The sequence below is a fragment of the Condylura cristata genome, unplaced genomic scaffold, assembly GCF_000260355.1.
Source record: "Condylura cristata isolate star-nosed mole 26May11 unplaced genomic scaffold, ConCri1.0 scaffold00022, whole genome shotgun sequence".
Classification (NCBI taxonomy): Eukaryota; Metazoa; Chordata; class Mammalia; order Eulipotyphla; family Talpidae; genus Condylura; species Condylura cristata.
This window is the reverse complement of record NW_004567123.1, coordinates 28,165,842-28,182,901: the sequence shown is the minus strand read 5'-3', so window position 1 is coordinate 28,182,901 and position 17,060 is coordinate 28,165,842. Positions and strand designations below refer to the sequence as shown.

General features: G+C 51.6%; 2 protein-coding genes across 5 annotated transcripts in view; both read right to left on the bottom strand.

Annotated features, from left to right (window-relative positions):
- Positions 1-6,836, bottom strand: part of PABPC1L (poly(A) binding protein, cytoplasmic 1-like) — a 19,105-nt gene extending 12,269 nt beyond the window's left edge. For all 4 annotated transcript variants that reach the window (XM_012728445.1, XM_012728444.1, XM_012728446.1 and 1 more), the window contains exons 1-5: positions 6,644-6,836; positions 4,749-4,942; positions 2,032-2,147; positions 406-545; positions 177-271 (exon numbers count right to left, since the gene is read on the bottom strand). In XM_012728445.1, the coding sequence (XP_012583899.1) occupies positions 177-271; positions 406-545; positions 2,032-2,147; positions 4,749-4,942; positions 6,644-6,836 (738 nt within the window). The remainder of the gene's footprint in view (positions 1-176; positions 272-405; positions 546-2,031; positions 2,148-4,748; positions 4,943-6,643) is intronic.
- A 1,139-nt stretch (positions 6,837-7,975) lies between these two features.
- On the bottom strand, positions 7,976-14,077 carry YWHAB (tyrosine 3-monooxygenase/tryptophan 5-monooxygenase activation protein, beta). Its single transcript, XM_004687407.2, has 5 exons — positions 13,744-14,077; positions 11,778-11,901; positions 10,880-11,043; positions 10,177-10,272; positions 7,976-9,879 (listed from the first exon to the last, which is right to left on the bottom strand). The coding sequence occupies exons 1-5, from the start codon at positions 14,041-14,043 to the stop codon at positions 9,823-9,825; spliced, it is 741 nt and encodes a 246-aa protein (XP_004687464.1). The 5' UTR covers positions 14,044-14,077; the 3' UTR covers positions 7,976-9,822.
- Between the last annotated feature and the right edge of the window lie 2,983 nt (positions 14,078-17,060).

Below are 17,060 nucleotides of genomic sequence, written 5' to 3'. Positions count from 1 at the left end.
AAAAAAAAAAAAAAAGCAACCAAGGAGGCTAAGGCAGGAAAGGCCCTGGCTCGTGAGGCTGGGCGAGGACGCCCCTTCCCTGCGGGGCGGCTGGAGCGCACTTCTCCTGACCCCCTTCGCCAAGTCCCGGCTCAGCACCTCCTCCAAGGAGCATGGCCACCGGGAGGCTCTCCTACCTTGTGGGCGTCCTCATGCTTCTCGAAGTTGACAAAGCCAAAGCCCCGGGAGTGGCCGCCGCTGTCCCTCATCACCTTCACACTCAGCATCTTCCCTGGGAAGGACCATCTGGGCTCAAAGGGCAGCTTGGGAAGCCCAGCGCTGGTCCCCTCCTCCCCACAAATGCTCGGGAAGCCCCTGGGCGGAGGAGAGAAAGCGCCCCCGCCCTCCTCTGGGGAATGTGCCCACCAAACGGCGAGAAGAGGCCCTGCAGGGCCCCCTCGTCCACGTCCGCATGGAGGTTCTTCACGTAGATGTTGGTGAACTCCATCGCCTGAGCCCCCAGCTCTGCCTCTCGCTCGCGTCGGGACTTGAAGTGGCCAACGTAGCTGTGGACACACCGACAGGTAGGCGACTGCCGCCATCAGCTGCGGCCCTGCCCTGTGCCCGCTTGGCAATCCTGGGCCCCCTGGGCCATTGTATCTGCCCGTTAGGAGGACTGGGCAGGGCGACGCCCCTCAGTAGAATGTGTTCGAGGCCAAACCGCTCCCACCAGCCACAAGCCCATGTTCCAGCAAAAGGTTAAAAAGTCTATTAATGGCAGATGGAAGAAGGAACTCCTTCCCGAACACGAGGCAGCCACAGAAGCGTGGGCCCGCAGATCACACAGACCAGGGCTTGACTCCTCCGAAGCCCCGCTCCGTGCCCTGGGCCAGATATTCAACCTCTGTGAACCTCTGCTCATTCCTGTAAAACTGGGGGTGAACTCACACCCCAGGGACGGGCCTATTCACTCAGCTCCGAGAGGTGCCCTGGGGACGCCCTGGTGGGGCTGCTGAGGGGGAGAGCCCGAAATCTAAACACAAAATCAGTATTAGAAATTGTTTGAGGACCTCCCTGGTGGCCGAGGGGTTAAATCTCAGCACCATCACCTCCATGTCCTGCTTGTCCTGCTTTCGATCCCTGGCCAGGGAGCTGACCCAATGGCGCGGCAGACCTCTCCTGTCTTGCCACTGCTCCCCTCAGCAGTGTACTTCAGTAGACCTGCCTGTTCTGCTCCCCACTTTGTCTCTGGTTGAGTCCTCGCATCCCCTACCCCGCTGGGCTGTACCCCAGGTCTTCTACACAAAATAAATATTTCAAAAAAAAAAAAATAGAAAGTGTTCAAATTTCCCAGTTTATGTAGATCATGTAGAACAGCATCCTGGATTAAGGAAAAAGCAAAATCAAACTTAGGAAAATCGATGGTATCTCTATGAAGCGAGCCCAGTGGCGAAAGGGAGCTTGGGCCACTCATCTGACAAAGATGACATCCTCGGAGCACTGCAGAGCTGGCTTCGCAAGATTCGGTTTCGCTGGGGAGTAGGCCCCCGCAGCTCACAACCCCCTTCTCCACAACTCAGGGCTGGGCCTCAAGATGGGGAGTTGAGAAGAGGCCAGGGGCTCCCAGTCCAGACTGCCTGCAGCCTCTGCATGTCCATCCTCGCATCTGTGAGGCAGGGAAGACACCAAACCTACCCGCACGGACATGGCAGGTGACGCCTGCTCTCTGCCAGCCTAAGCGCCCGTGAAACAACACAGCCCGGCCACACAGCCTGGACATCACCACGTCCGCGGTGAGTCCATCACTAGCGCTCCCTGCCATAACTTTACGGCTGTCCTCGCTGCAGCTACTGCTGCAAACAGCCCTCCCACGCCAGTCAGCAGCCCTGTCTTCACTCCAGGGAAGGGCGTCCTCAGAAACCCGGCAGAGGCCAAGGGCCCCCGCCAGGAAGGACGCTGCTCGGCACCAGGAGCCCCTTGAGACAGCAGGAGCAGTGCCCCCCTGCGCTGTGATGGTCCCCGCGGCCGGTCCCATCCCCTCAGGCCACTCACACTTTGCGGTCATTCAGCAGCATCCCGTTCATGGTGTCGATAGCCTGCCGTGCAGCCTCACGGGTCTCAAAGTGGACGAAGCCAAAGCCTCGGGACCCATTTCTGTCACACACCACCTGGGCCACAGGGAGGAGGACAGGGAGGGCTGTCCAATGGGGTTCAAAGGCAGAGGTGACTATGCATCATGTCCCAGGTGTCACAATAGCCCCATTTTAGAGATGGGAAACTAAAGCTCTGAGAGCTCAGTCCATTTGCTAAAGATCACAGAGCAGCAGGCCCTCCCTGCTGGCGCAGCGGGTCAAAGCGCAGCACTGAGAAGCTGGCTGCAGCTGCCTCAGTGCGAGTTCGATCCCCGGCCCCGGAGGTGACCCACATGGCCGGCAGACCTCTCCTGGCCCGCGCGCTGCTCCCCTCAGCAGTGTGCTTCGTCTATCTGCCTGTTCTGCTCCCCACTCTGTCTCTGGTGAATCCCCTCACCCCCACACCTCTGGCCTGTGCCCCAGCTCTGTATGCATAAATCTTAAAAAAAGATCACAAAGAAGGAGGGAGAGTCTTCGAACTGAACACAGAGTCCTCAAACAAAAGCCTTGCTTCCTAATTATGCCCAACACCCCTCCACTCCAAGCAGGCTTCCTCTACCTTCAACTGAAGCCCCAGCTCTTACACTCTGATCAGAACATGCACATGGGTGCACGCTCGCCTTCCAGAGGCATCATATGCTCATCTTGTTATATTCATCCTAAGAACCCTTCCAGGCACGTCTTAACCTCTGCACACCAGCTGTGCAATGGAGGAAGCGGAAATAAATGACTCGCGCGAGATCAGCCAGGCAGCAGACCTGACCTTTAGATCATCTCAGCTACCGCTTAAGGTGTTTAACAGGAGCTGGTACCTTTTAAGGGATAGTGTGAGGGGAAGATTACCAAATGAACAGACATTCACATCAACCCTGAGGCTGGCTGTCTATGATCCCCCTTCGGAGGAAACTGGGGTGCAGAGGTTAAATAAATAAGGGGTCTGAGGTCACACTGCCAGCAAGCCAAAGAGGCAGGACTTGAACCCAGGACTTTGGCCCCAGGCCCTGGGTCAGAATGACCATGTTCTGCCGCCTGCGCTCAGTGGCTGGGCTTTGCACCCCGGGAGCCTGGCTCTAGGTCAAGTGCCCCGCCCGAGTGCTACAGGAACCGAGCCTGAGTAGCCACACAGGGCTACCTTTCCTTGCTCTGACTGTCTGAGTCATTAAGCCAGAGACCAATGTGTGATTCTTCCGAACAGTCACACCCATCTCCACCCAGCCTGAGAGCACCTGGGGGAACCAGCTTGTACCTAACAGGGCCTCGGCAGGCCTGCCAAGACTTGCCCGAGTCTCTAGAACTTTCTGTACATAACTCAGTGGCTCAGAGGAAGCCTCAAGACCTGGAAAATGGGGACAGGCATACTCAGCAGCGCTGGACGGCCCACTGGTCAGATCCTGACTCCCTTACTACTAACCTCCCACTCCCAAAACAAGTGGACAAGTGACCCCAACTGAGCCTCTCTGCCTTCAGATATAATTCAGGAGTCCGTCTGTGTACATCTTAATGGGAAATCAAGGCAGAAAAACCTGATCCATCGAATTACGTCAAAAATCTGTGGATTTCAGGAACTTATGCACCTCTTAATCTCTCTTCCACTGACCCTCAAAGATGAAAAATACCCCTCTCGGCCGACCACGGGGAGCCCAGAGCTGTTGTGCCTTCCAAGTGTGCTCGCTCCTCTGAGTTCAGAGCTACCTCCTCATTCGCAGGGGGTGGGAGGCCTAAATGAGGACTTAAGGACTGCAGTTGCACACAGGGGACGCCATCACACCCCCGGAAGGTGCAGGTGCCGAAGACTGCAGGGCAACTGACTGCCAACCTCAGTAAGCCTAGATGCAGAATACCCAGCGCTAGCCCTGCGGTCAGGACCGGCTGACCAGCTAGTCTGATCTTCAGGATTCTCATGGACAAAGTAAAAAATGACTAACACCCTTCAAGGGCTACTACAGCCATTTGCTAAGAAATATTTCTTAAGCACTTACTGGATGTCCTTGTCTTATCCTAGGTACTACGATACAATGGTGAGCAACACCTGTACCCTCACGGAGCTTACATTCTATTATAATAGAAACCTTAAAGGCAAGGTGTGGCTGCCCACCATCTTGAGGGCTTTCCTGTCTTCGTGGCTTGCCCTGCAATATCTAGTGCCCTCTCGCACTTATTTGGGCTGGTCTTGAGACCTGCTTCGGCCAACAGAATGGTGAGAAAGTGATAGTGTGCCAGGCCTGTGCTCAGGCCTGTGCCAAGAGGCCTGGGTGAGCTTCCACACTTGTTGCCTGGACCCTGCTGCTGCCAGGACACCTGGGCTCCCTGTTGGACGGTGACAGAGCACGGGAGGAAAGTCGAGACACTCCGCTGACAGCCGACCAGCAGCCAAGCTGACCGGCTCGCAGAGGGCTGAGGAAGGAGCCCAGCTCCACCCCAAGCAACAATTCTGAGCAGAATGAATGGTGTTGCTAGCAGCCAGCAAGGGCTGGTGGGTGCACAGGACGCTGATGAGCCTAGGAAGGGAAAACTGGAACCACCACCAGCATTCGGTGCTGAACTGAAGACTGGGGGACTGGAGCGTGGGTTGCTGCTTGGCACCCTTCCTCCACTCGGGAATGGACAGGTGCCCCCAGTCCCAAGAGGCACACCCACCTTGCAAGAGAGGATGTTCCCAAAGGCAGAGAAGGTGTCGTACAAGGCCTTGTTGTCAATGGAGCCCTCCAGGTTCTTGATGAAGACGTTGCCCACACCTGACTTGCGCAGCCCAGGGTCTCGCTGGGACCACATGATGCGGATGGGCTGGCCTTTGATCACCTCAAAGTTCATCGTGTCCAGTGCCCGCTCCGCTGGACAGGAGGATGGTGGGAGAACAGAACAGGTTGACGGGATTGTCTCTCCCTTCTCTTGCCCCAAGACCGTTAACAACCAGGGTCTTACATAAGAGGCGGAAGGTGCTCAGTTCAAGCAGAGAGTCCATGTCTGTCGACTCCTCCCACCTTCCCCTTAGAACCGTACTCAACACTTCATGGAAGCCAACAGAACAGGACTGCCATCCCCATTTTACAGAAGGGGAAACTGAAGCTCGGGAAGGAGAAAGATGAGTCGCAGAGCCCAGGTCTACTGTGGTCACGCAAGCATGCGGAACACACATCAACATGCCAAGGAGGGTCAGCGGAGGAGCTGAGCCGGGTTCCAAGCAGAGTGGCTTTGGGGGAGGCGACCTCACTGTCAAGTAAGGACGTTGATACGACGTCACCCTTGCGCATCAAACAAAGGAAAAGGACCACCTCTGGGTCCAGGCAGGGAGAAAACTCGGTACGGTACAAGGTTCCTTGTGCTCATGCCTGGCACAAAAGTAACTAGTCAATGGCTGTGTCTTGAGACTGAGCCATCTACTGCCACTGTGACAACCTGTGCCTCCTAGGTAACGTGCTGTCCCAGCTTCAGGGACACCTCTTGTTTCAGAGGCAGAAAGGGGATCCGTGCAGAGTTCAGGGAAGCTGCAGGAGGTCTGGGTTTTCCATCTAGTCCCCCCATAAATCCCCAGAGCAAAATCCTTCATTCAGGAGTTGTTGCCCCTACCATGAAATATGGCAAAAAGGTCTTGTCGCTCAGGGTGGGAGAGGCAGTGGGTGGGTAGGGCAGAGCAAAGAGGGAGACAGGCTGGCAGCCAGCTCCATCAGCTACAGAGAGAATCGGGCTGGCAAAGCCCCGTTCAGGGAACCTCCCCAGCCACCCAGCAGACTCAGAGCAAGAGCGCCCTCTCTTGGCCTTGGGTGGAACAGGCCGTTCCTGGGCTACCCTGAACCTTACGGTCTCCGTTCCTTTTCTTACCGCACACTGAGCGCTTCACAGGAGACCTGGCACGCCTTTCTCCCGGTCCACTGGGGAATAAGCCTTACCGCCATTTCAGAGGAGAGCTGGTGCACACCCTGGTGCTCGGCACCTGTACCCTCCTCATTCAACGCGCCCACCTGACAAGCTCGAATGGAGCCTATCAACTCTGCGAGAAACGGGTCGCCAGGTTGGCGGCAGCTGACTACCAGAAAAGGGCCTTGCTCAAGGTCGGCTCTCGTGTTAACCACCCCCACCTGCTGGGACTGTGCATCCTCACGGGTGCTTGGGATTTTTCATCCTTCCAAACACCTGTGGGGCAGGTCTTACCCGCACCTCCCCCCAACCCCCCCCCCCAATTTTTGTGGAAAGCAACTAAGTAGTTTGCCCCAAGTCACAGCTGCTGCCATTCTAATCTCAGGGCGGCGTGACTGCCAAGCCGCGGCTGGTTTCACTTCGCCCGCAGGTGTTTCCTCTGTGAAAAGGGGCACTAAGGAAACGCCCAGTGGGTGCACACGGATCCCGTTTCCATCTTTGCAGCCTACCAGGGCGAGACCCTTTCAGTGCCTATTTCCCCGCCTGCAAATGTAAGGTGCAGGCGCCCTCAGAGATGATAAGGGGATGGCCGGCGCCAGCCGTCCGCGCCCGCCCCCAGGCGCTCCGTCTGTCTGTCCGCCCGTCCGTCCGGCAGGCAGCACCCCTCCCGGGCTCACCGTCGGCCGGCTGCTGGAAGTTGATGTAGGCATAGCCCAGCGAGCGGCGGGTGGCCACGTCGCGGCACACGCGGATGGACAGGATGGGGCCGGCGGGCGAGAACTTCTCGTAGAGCATGGACTCGGTGACGTCGGGGTGCAGGTCGCCCACGTAGAGCGAGGCGAGCGGATAGCCTGGGCCGCTGGCGTTCATGCCGGCGGCAGACGGGCCCGGAGCCCCTCGGCGTCCGCGCGCAAGGCGCCCCTCCGGCCCCAGGCCCGCCCTTTACCGGCCCGCGCGCCAATCGCTCCCACCTGCGACCCCACCGCGCTCCAGAAGCCGCAGCTGGGGGATGTTTCTGACCCCACCCGTCAACGTTGACTCTGGGCCCGTGCTCCTTCCCTGTATAAGGCGGACGAGCTCCTTTTCCGCACGGGTTAGAGACTGAATCCTGTGCAAATTTCACGTGGAACAGTTCACAGCCCTACGCATTCCCGCTCTCCAGATAACCCGGCTCCAACCGTCTGCACCGGGGGTGTGATCTGGAAGGCACCGAGTTCGAGAATTCGAAACCACCAAGGCCTTGGCACCAGCTCTTGGATTACCAAACCTTCTCACCACCCCTCAACACACAGGCTCACTCACCCTTAGCTGCAGGCACTTAACAGGAAGGCCCTGTTGCCTCCAATCTGCAACGCAGGACCCCCCCTCCCCAACTCATCAGTAGTGTAGGGGCATCAAAAACCCTCCAAACCTGTGAACCAGTTTCACCTCACCTCTCATTGGGACTCCCCCGGTCTCTCTGGTTGGGTGTGAGTTCAGCAGGTGCAACTGTTGGTAAGTCATTAGTGCTTGAGCTTCACAGGAGTATTAAGCACTAACCAGTATGAATTCCGGGCTGCATTCCTTCCCCTCTCCTGATTTTCTTTCCTTTCTAGTGGAAGTGTGGATGTTTCTTAGAAGGGGGCAAATCCCTTGAGTTAACAGTGCTTTAGGCCATGAAGTACCTCAGGACAGAGGAGCCTGTCACCAAACTCTGCAATCATTTCTGTCTTGGTTACAAGTCAGTGTTACAAAGGGGAGCAGGGTGGGGGAGTCAGACTGTCCCTATAACCCTGAGCTGTCACAAAAAGGGACCTATGGCTGTAGAAAGCAGAGAGGCATCAGGTTAGTGAGTGGAAAGAGGCTGTGTGTTAATGAACGGGAACGTCCTCCCTTTTGACCTAGATGTTCTCCAGGGGAAAATAAAGCTACTGCCTACTTTTAAGGAAATAAAGCCCAAAGTGCGATCAGAATAGCTTGCTAGCTCAGGCAGTGACAAAGATGGCGCCACACGTCAGTTCACAGACAACTAACTCATAAAATTTTTTATTTCACTTTTGAATTTTTACACTTTTCCTGATTAATTCCGTGTAAGGTGGAAACTAGAACTGTTTAAAAGACATACACAAATCTAGTACATCAATAACCGGGGATTTTTCTTTTTTTGCTATACTATTTTCACAACCACGGGTGTGCTTGCTAGGCAATAAAACCATCACAGAAGCAAACGTGAGGCAGAATACTGGTGAGGAAAAACAAAGCAAGAAAGAGCTACCAGATATACAGACAGGCTCGTTCCACATTCACTACTGCGTTTTCAAGCGCCAAGTACTAACTGCACGTTTTTGTTCAGCTAGGAAGGAGAGGGATTTTTTTTGTCATTTTTTTCTTTTTTGGTTTGTTTTAAATCAGTGCATGAATGTTTCTTTTCTCGTTTCAGCAGAAGGACAAACAGATGGACACTACGGCTAGGTGGAATGTTAAGGGAGAAGGGGGATGCTGAGACTGGCAGGCCTGGCTGGTCTTGGTTCTCCCCATTGCAGTGTTCATGCAAATTCCCTGCATTATAGGGTCTTGTTTAAACACGTCTGCTAACTTGGCTGGATGAGTAGACTTAGGAGATCAGGTGGCAGGTACTAACAAGCATTATCAGGGCTGGCTGCAATGCAGGAAGAAATCATGGATATTTTTAAATACTTTTTTGATCAGATGTTGGTGTGACTGAAGAGCAACCACCGTGCTGCGTACGGGAGGAAGACAGCTCTCTGACGCCAGGTCTGCTCATCCAAGTGCTCACTGACTTCTCTTCCCCTCCAGGCCCCGGCCTGCTCATGTACTATCAGTCAAAGGAATTAAAGACAGAATTCAAAAGGAAGAGAAAGTAAAGTAGAAGAACAGAAACATGAAAACCAAAGTCAGCAGTCAGAAAGATCATGGGGAAGAATTTAGATTTCTAAATTTAGAAGTCCAGAGCTAAGAAGAACCCAAGGATTGATGAAAAGTCCTCAACTGAAAGGCAGTCTCTGTAGAACGTTGTTTTTAAAGGTATGGTCCAGGAACCAGATCAGGCCATTTGTACAATACACGGCCTCTTTTCTTCTTTTAGCTCGTGGTTACAGGGAAAAGAGATTCCACTACTGAAGCATAAGTTGCAAATCAGTAACATATTGCTGTAGGAAAGGGATTTTAGTCACGTGTGTGATATGAGCACTGGACCTTCTCGTGGTGTCATAACCCTAAGTCATCTGCAAAGAATTCCAATTTCAACCTTTGAGTTTTCTTAGAGGAAGACACTGTGGACATCTGTGGTCATGAATTTTTGAGTGGCCACAGCCCGAACTGGCCAAGTGTCTGTACGCCCTGGACAACAGGCAGAACTACTGTGAGTGACCACTGCACTCCACTGCCAAATGACAGCTCTCTCACTCCAAGACCAGTGTCACAATATAATCTCTATAACTTTCTGTACAACTTTACAATGGAACTGTAGTTCAGTGACTGTTTGGATATCAGACTGTTTTGATTGAACTTTCCAAAAAGTTACACATAATTCAGATCTATTTTTTTTCTACCAGTAAGAGTTCTGCTAAGTTACAAAACCCCATAATCACAGTGTTCAGTTTTAAAAAATTAAACACACAGTAATCCTGTCAATGTTAATCAAAATCAAAACTTCCAGAATGCCGTGGCATTTATGTGACCAATCTTGAGTTTTAGCTACAAATACCAGCTGTTCATCCCATGGACCATTTTTGCTAGGCTGAGGCTGTGAAAAATCGAAAGTCGACGTACGATTCTTTTTTTTTTTTTATCGCACAAAGGGATATATGTGGAGGGTACAGAGTGACAGTGCACAGATCACGAAGCATGATAGACATTAGTTCTCGCCCTCCCCGGCATCTCCTTCATCCCCCTGGTTTTCCGACGTCCAGAGCTGCAAGAGAAAACAGAGCTGTGATCAGAGCAGAGCCACGGCCATCCACGCGTGGGTGGCATCTCACCTCACCACACTCAACTGGGTGCAGGTCTTTCTGTAGCCCGACAGACAGTGATGGCTACAAAGCTGGGAACTTTGGCAGCCATTGATAACCAACTCAACAAATTAAATTTTAACTGTCTTTATAGGGTACAACCCCCTCTTCAGTTCTGGGCAGCCATTAATTATGAAGGAGGCAAACAGGAACAAATCTGTACACCCCCAGATGCAGCCCCAGAAACCAGCACTACTTACAGTGAGGTTGTCTCTCAGCAACTGCATGATCAGGGTGCTGTCCTTATAAGACTCTTCATTCAGTGTGTCCAACTCAGCAATTGCTTCATCAAATGCCTAAAACAAAGAGCCTTTAAGCAAAGAATTCACAAGTTCGTTTGAGCTAGCTAGCCCAATTTTCTTCTAACAAGCGAACATAATTTTGCTAGTAATCCTTTAAAAAAAAAAAAAACAAAACCCGAAACTGAAAGGTCAGAATACAAGGGATGAAGGGAGCTCACACCTCAATGTGACTGGGTTTAGTGAGGAACTGAGAGTCTACCTCCGACACTCTGGAAAGTGTGCCAGCAGGAGGACTACAAACACGCAGGCAGTCGGGTTGCCAAATACAAAGCAGACACAGCCTGAATCCTACCTTTACAGTCACCACCTCAGAGGTACAAGGAAAAAGCATGACGCAGGCCTATAACCCAAGCTTGACAAGGAAACAATAAACTAAGTTCTTCACCCTGAGTCTTCTACGACCACGCCCCAAACACTAGTCAAAGGACAAAAACAAAGCAAACCAAATTCGCAGTTTTTGGAATTTAAAGTTAACAGTTCATAAGAAATCTATTCCTACCCCCAGGAAGCGTCCAAGACAAAGATCGATAGTCACCCTGTAAAAAGCAGTTCTAGAAAGGCACAAGCAGGGCTACCACGACCGGCGGCCCCAGGGTCTCACCGTTTTCGCCAGGCTGCACGCCTTCTCCGGGGAGTTTAGAATCTCATAGTAAAAGACCGAGAAGTTCAGTGCCAGGCCAAGTCGAATCGGATGTGTGGGCTGCATTTCTTTCTTACTAATTTCAAATGCTTCTTGGTAAGCCTGCTGGGAGTTTGACACAGTGGCTATAAAAAAGATTTATAATGTTAGTATTAAAAAAATATTAAAGAGAAAATAAACAGTGAAAATGCCAAAGTTGTATCACACACTGAGGCTCCACTATCAAGTCACTCTACCAAGCTGGGCTGCAACAAATGACCCATCAAATGAAGGATCAATGTCTCTACATTCCATTAGCAATCATTTGTTAAATGTCGGCTCAAGGCCCAGCACTACAGGCTTGGGGGCGGGGGGCACACAAAGATCATTACGACCAAGACTAGCAAAGCCGGCAGGACACACACACAGCCTTTCACAAGATGGCAGCGCGAGAGGAAGATCACGGACTTGAGTCCACAGACCCAACCTCACACCCCCAACTCACTCACAAGGTGTGTGTCTTGGTTTCCTTATCAGACGCCCACCTAAACCTCTAAGCTCGCGCGTGGCATGCAGGAGAGTCGAAAGTACTCGTCACACAGCAGGTCCTTAATAGAGCACCCCTGGAGCCGTCAGCGGCTCAGTGACACATGCACGTGACGAATGCCTCTCCACCTGCTGGGCAGCTTCACGCTACCTCACATGTTCAGGCCTCACCTTTAGAGTCGCCAAAGAGCCCCCAAGATAAAGATCACATGTGCCTGTGCCCAGATGTATCGTCCCCGATGTTTGTCTCTGAGATACACTAGGGTCCGTGAACCCTTTGGCCCTGTCATCACAGGTCAGCACAATGCTGTGGGCTCAAAAAATTTTTACTTACTTTGTTTATTGTCTCCAGATGCCACCTCAGAGAGATATCTAAAGTAATCTCCTTTCATTTTCAAGTAGAATACCTTACTTTCTGGTTGTGTCGCATTGGGAATAAGATATTTGTCCAACAGCTCCTAAAAAATGATTCACATTCTGTTAAGACTCTGGAAGTATTACTGTGTCTGAGACTCAAGATACTGCCACTTCTCAGTCAAGTTTCCTGAAGATAAAAACTGCTGCCAAGACCCAGGCCAGCTAATCACTGTCCATCCCCACGAAGGGCTGAGAGCACAGCCGCTCCAGACTACTCATTACCGGAGGTCTGAAGAGGGCAAGCAAACACCACACGAATCCTCTTTCACCATTCAGATGCGCGGAGGCAAGGGAACGAGGAGGTCACTAATGTCAACAGTGGCTCTCTTGGGTTGGAGAATGGATTAGAGGTGATTTTTACTTTATATCTCCTCAACCCCACCTTTTTTAAAACAATGAACTTGTTTGTGTTACTTCTGTGATGAGAATCTTTCCATTCTGGAAGGAGAAAACTGGCAACAGAGCAAAACTGCCAAGATCAGCACTCCAAGGCAGTCAGACCTGGGCAGAAACCCCTTCCCCACCACGTACTGCTGCACGGCCCTGGACAGTGACCCAGTCACCCTGAACGTGGATGTCCTGGCTCCAGCGGGACATGAGGGTGCCCTGAGGATCCATGAGCCATGGACATAAGCGCTTAATGCACGTGGCATGGAGCAAGCACTCAAAATGTAGCCAATACTATTAACAATGAGCTCCTTTCAACATTTATGCTTACAGCAAAAGCAGTTCTGAAAGAGTCCTAGCTTCACATACAGAGCTATATTTTTGAAGAGCTGCTTTAGAATGTGGCATCCTGGAAACTGGTTAAGAGGCAATTAAGTACCATGGTATCTGGGGACCCCCCCACCCTTCTTTCAGGTGCCCTTAACAGCTGCTCTACATTGCAGGTATTAAGGAGCTTCCATGCCATGCCACATCTGCGTACCAGATGTAACACCAAGGAGTGGGCACACCATTCACAACCCCCCAGGTTACCAACAGCAACAAACCTAGCCGTGACACTCTTACACCAGGAGTCTTGTAAAAAAAGGGCAGCTCGATGTGAAAACTTGGTTGTGAGGGGGTTTAATCAGCCAGAGTGAGAACACAGGGGCAGTAGTTGTTTCCGTATTTTTTGCTGACAGCGAGGGCATGACTCCGCACAGGTTTGCCAGAGAAAGTGTCACAGGCACTTCAGAGGCAGCCAGCACGGGAGATCCCCAAGTGTGAATTCCTTTGTCCTTTAAAGCAGCCTTCCCATTTTTACCTGATTTCACCTGAAGAAAAAGAAAGCTCCCGAGGGGCTCAAGAGGTGAGGGAAGGACACACGTGATCAGGCCCTGCTCTAGGATACGCGCCCTGCCCACCCACCCCAGACTGCAACCAGTGTGAAAGCAGTTAGTGAGCACACGAGTCTGACTCGGACTATTTGGGACACAGGGAAGAGGACCCAAAAGCACTAGGCTGGGCGGGGGGCGCAAGCCAGCCCAGCACACAGGCCCAGACAGAAGGTTAAGCCGGAAAGGCAGGCCGGCTTCTGCCTGTCTCCCTGACTAGAGATGACGCTACTACGCAGACTAACAGGTAGCATAACCTCTCGGCTCTACCTAAAGTCCTGCCTACGAGCCTAAATTTCTAGAGAAAAGATGGAGGGAATGTGGGGTAAATATCCCTGCTTCTCACCGGTCTTAGGAAGAGGAAAATACCCCATAAACGATGAGCAACCTCTGATAAAGAGGTGAGAAAAATCACATCATATGCTGAAAAAATTAGGTGCAAATAATTTGCAGCTTTCCAGTACACTCAGACACCTTTCTCTCAGAGCTGCTTGAGAGTGCATGTGTACATTAAATTAATACTAGTCAGAATCACTACTGAAAACAGAAACACCGGCCTCTCACCAGAACGTCATTGCAGATGTCCTGCAGCTCCGCCTCTATCTTCTCCCGGTACTCCTTGCCCATCTGCTGCTTCTTCTCATTCCTCTCTGTTTTCTGTTCAATGCTGGAGATGACACGCCAGGAGGAGCGGCGCGCGCCTACCACATTCTTGTAGGCGACAGAGAGGAGGTTTCTCTCTTCGTTGGAGAGTTCGTGCCCCTGCTCCGTGACGGCCTTCATGGCTGCAGCCATGTCATCATAGCGCTCGGCCTGCTCAGCGAGCTTGGCCTTCTGTACCAGCTCACTCTTATCCGTGGTCATTCTCTAGAACAAGAGCAAGAGAAAGGAAAGAGAACACAAGTGTTGGACTTCAGGGCCCAGGATTATGGGACTCTTCTTCCAAACTATCTGGAAAGAAACACATCTAAATATGAAAGCTGCTTCCAAACGCTTCCCACAACACTGACCAGGAACAGGGCAGGGCAGGCCATTTTCCCAACAGTCCTGCAGGGTAGGGATGTTCACTCTTTTTGAACATAACACACCGATGATGCGAGAAGACAAGTGTTCAGCCCTGAACAACACGGCCAGTAGGGCGGAGCCAGGACGCAAGCTCGGTCTCCGGAGCTCTCGATACCCGCTCTCGCATCTGCCCCCCAACAGACTGCTTAATAACTAGTTTTTAGCAGCTTATGCTAAACGTGGGTCCCTTCCTTCTTGAGAATTGTCTGGTTTTGACCTAATCTCCTTTATTCCCTATATAGTAAGAGAAAACACAACGGGGGGGGGAGGGGAATGTATAACGATTGCTCTGATCAGAGTAAAAAAATGATTTTAAATGGTTTTTGGGCCATACCCAGCAAAACAGGAGTCATTGTACCTAACATACAGGAACTGCTGTATTCTCTGCAATGGCTGATGCAGCTGTGAGGACTGTCTGTAGACGGCAGCACTGGCCAGGGGCAGGTAGGTCAGCTCTCGAGGGTACCAGCCTGCCCCCCTCGTGCTGAGCACCAGCACAGCGCACTCCCAAGCCTCGTTGTACAAGGAGTGGCGGGCTGCTACGAGGAACAGGAGACCTCATCTATGTGTACGTGTTCGAAAGTTTAAAGCAAAAGATGCAGCACACCTGTTTGAAAGTGTCAGGCACTATTTTTGTACCCGGTATATAAGGTACCAGAGAGGCAAGTGCATTCAACAAGATGCACAGCAGTAGAATTCTGAGCCACAATTGAGTGTTTAAAGTGCTTGTGAGCCAGGCAAAATCTTAGTGACTTCAGTTTAATCATTTTCTCAAACCTTTCACATACCAATTAGCGAACACCTCTTAAATGATCCACCATTCAGTTCCCCACTATGTATCCATCTAGCTATATTGTAAAATTATATTAATTCCTTGAAAACGTTCTTTCACTATTGGTATCACAATCTCAGTCTCTGAAAATGATCGATAATTTTAGAATTGCAAGAAAGTATATTCCTACTAACAAAATGGTTTTGCCTCAAGTCATTTCTGTATTTTTAAGGGAGAAATTCTACAGACACACACTGCAATATAAAAATGTTCTATTAGATGCAGCACACCTGTAAGAAACACCTCAAATGTGGTTCTCCGTCCGGGGCTACTAGTGTGTTTCCCTTCCTATGGCTTTATTATCTCAATCACAATCAGAGCTGTGTCCTACATAAGGCTCACTGATTCCAAGTTAACACTCGGCGAGGCAAGTCAATCCTTGACCCAACCGCCAGCTTCCCTCACATCCCTAGACTGAGACGGAGACGGAGGCCAGGCTTCTCAGGAAAAACGCCACTGCTCTGCTACACCTCCTGGCAAACCCCTTGCACTCAGGACGGGTCAAGTTGTCAGTTCTGCCCAGTGGAACACGAGCAGAAATGACTGACGCTACTTCCAGACTGAGCCTGGGAAAAGCCCAAGTGGGGGGTCCCCCGGGCCTTCTTCTACACAGCCACCTGGACGGTCACCTGTCCCAGGTGTAGTTTCTGTAACCCAAGTTCCAGAGTTACTACCACGCAGATTCCTGCAGACCTGTGAGGGCCACTCGGCAAAAGAAGCCAACGCTGCCGGGCAGGCTGCTGAGGTGGTGGGCTGTGCTCACAGCACACCTACCACGGGCCCTCCAATCAAGGGCATCAAAAATATGCTATTCATCATCTTAAAATAATATGCTCTCAGTATGTCTTATATTCTGACTACAAATTCAGCTCAGGAGAGTTATCTCCATCATCAAATAAACTTACTTCACTGTTCTCAAAAGTGAGATGCAGAAAGATGACAATTTCTAGTGAACCTCACCATCTTCCAGTCTGTAGACTAATTCAAAGTCCAACCACAAACCCCACCCACAACATGGTGGGATAGAGGCTGGAATCACCCTCTCCCTTAAAAGCTATTAAAAAAAACAGATGAATACATGCTCATAGGAAAATGCAGACACTTAGTCCCAGCTACACAGCCCCAAAACTTCCCCTAAGGAGGTAAGAACTAAAGTCGGTGGTTGCTGAGGGAAAAGAAGAGTTAGAATGGAGGGGGAGCTAATGGGGTTGGGTGAAGGGTGGGGGCAACTTTCCTGGAGAAAAGGTGCGGACAGGTGAGTGGGCACAGATCCAACCCTGTAGTGGGAACTCTGCAGACTCTGACCTGCGAAGCTGGGAACCCTGCAATTCTGGCAGCACAGGCAATAAAAGCTCCCTCCCCACGCCCAAGCCCCTAGCATGGAAGAGATCAAAGAAAAGCCAGGCTGAACCAGGCTGGATTCCATAAAAAGCCCAAAGGCAGAAAGAACTTTGGAATTAGCTGGGAGTCCTCTGGGAAGCAAACCAAGGGCGTGTGCACTTCCCAGCCCTGCAGAAGGGCAACTGAGGCAAGGGCGGGGCAGCTGTGGCCACTGTAGGCAGCCACAGTGCTAAGGTGGCACACGTCTCTCTCTCTCTCTCTCTCTCTCTCTCTCTCTCTCTCTCACACACACACACACACACACACACCTGCTGCTGCTGAGCCAAATGCAAGTCAATCCTGGAGAGTGAGCCTGCTGGCTGGACCTGGCTCTCCCCACAGGAGATGCAAACTCCACAGGCCAGGACCCTTGGGGGAAAACAACAGGGGGAGGCATGAAGACAACAGAAGCACCAAACGCTCACTGCAGCCTAACAGTAGAGGTGACTAAGGAACATCACTCCTCAAACTGAGGTCAAGTTTTAAGCCCCAGATCACCCCTCCTACTTCCACCTCCCACCAAAGAAAAACAAGCTAAATCCATCCCCCAACACACACACACACACACACACACACACACACACACACACACACACACACACAC

What these genes read in the sequence shown, in the direction of transcription:
- YWHAB (XM_004687407.2), bottom strand. Translation starts at nt 14,043, where the DNA reads ATGACCACGGATAAGAGTGAGCTGGTACAGAAGGCCAAGCTCGCTGAG. An exon ending in ACATCTGCAATGACGTTCTG is followed by an intron (nt 11,902 to 13,743) that starts GTGAGAGGCCGG and finishes ATCATTTTTTAG; the next exon opens with GAGCTGTTGGACAAATATCT. An exon ending in CGTGCAGCCTGGCGAAAACG is followed by an intron (nt 10,273 to 10,879) that starts GTGAGACCCTGG and finishes TCTTTGTTTTAG; the next exon opens with GCATTTGATGAAGCAATTGC.